A 235-nucleotide genomic window follows, 5' to 3' on the forward strand; every position below is an offset into this window, starting at 1 on the left:
GCACGGCCGCCCCCGAGGGAGGGGGGACGGGAGCCAGGGACCAGCCGCTGGTCCCAGCGTGGAAGATGCAGGGCCGAAGCCCCCAGCTGAGCATGGAGCTGAACAGTGAGTGCACAGCTAAAAGGGGGGATGGGAGCGAGGAGAAAGGGGCATTGCACTGGCCCACAGAACCAGAGTATCCCTGGCACAGGCACCCCAAGAGATGAGCTCCACAGGCGGGCAGCAAACCCCCACG

The 235-nt window shown here is 66.4% G+C and overlaps 1 protein-coding gene across 1 annotated transcript in view; it reads left to right on the plus strand.

The window, feature by feature from the left end:
* Nucleotides 1-92: 92 nt before the first annotated feature.
* The window catches only part of LOC104275180 (erythropoietin-like), a gene marked incomplete at its 3' end in the record, with an annotated part of 1,807 nt that continues 1,664 nt past the window's right edge, over nucleotides 93-235 (plus strand). Inside the window, exon 1 of the mRNA XM_009871057.1 lies at nucleotides 93-105. Coding sequence (XP_009869359.1) covers nucleotides 93-105 — 13 coding nt within the window. The remainder of the gene's footprint in view (nucleotides 106-235) is intronic.

Source organism: Apaloderma vittatum, unplaced genomic scaffold, assembly GCF_000703405.1.
Source record: "Apaloderma vittatum isolate BGI_N311 unplaced genomic scaffold, ASM70340v1 scaffold31126, whole genome shotgun sequence".
Lineage (NCBI taxonomy): Eukaryota > Metazoa > Chordata > Aves > Trogoniformes > Trogonidae > Apaloderma > Apaloderma vittatum.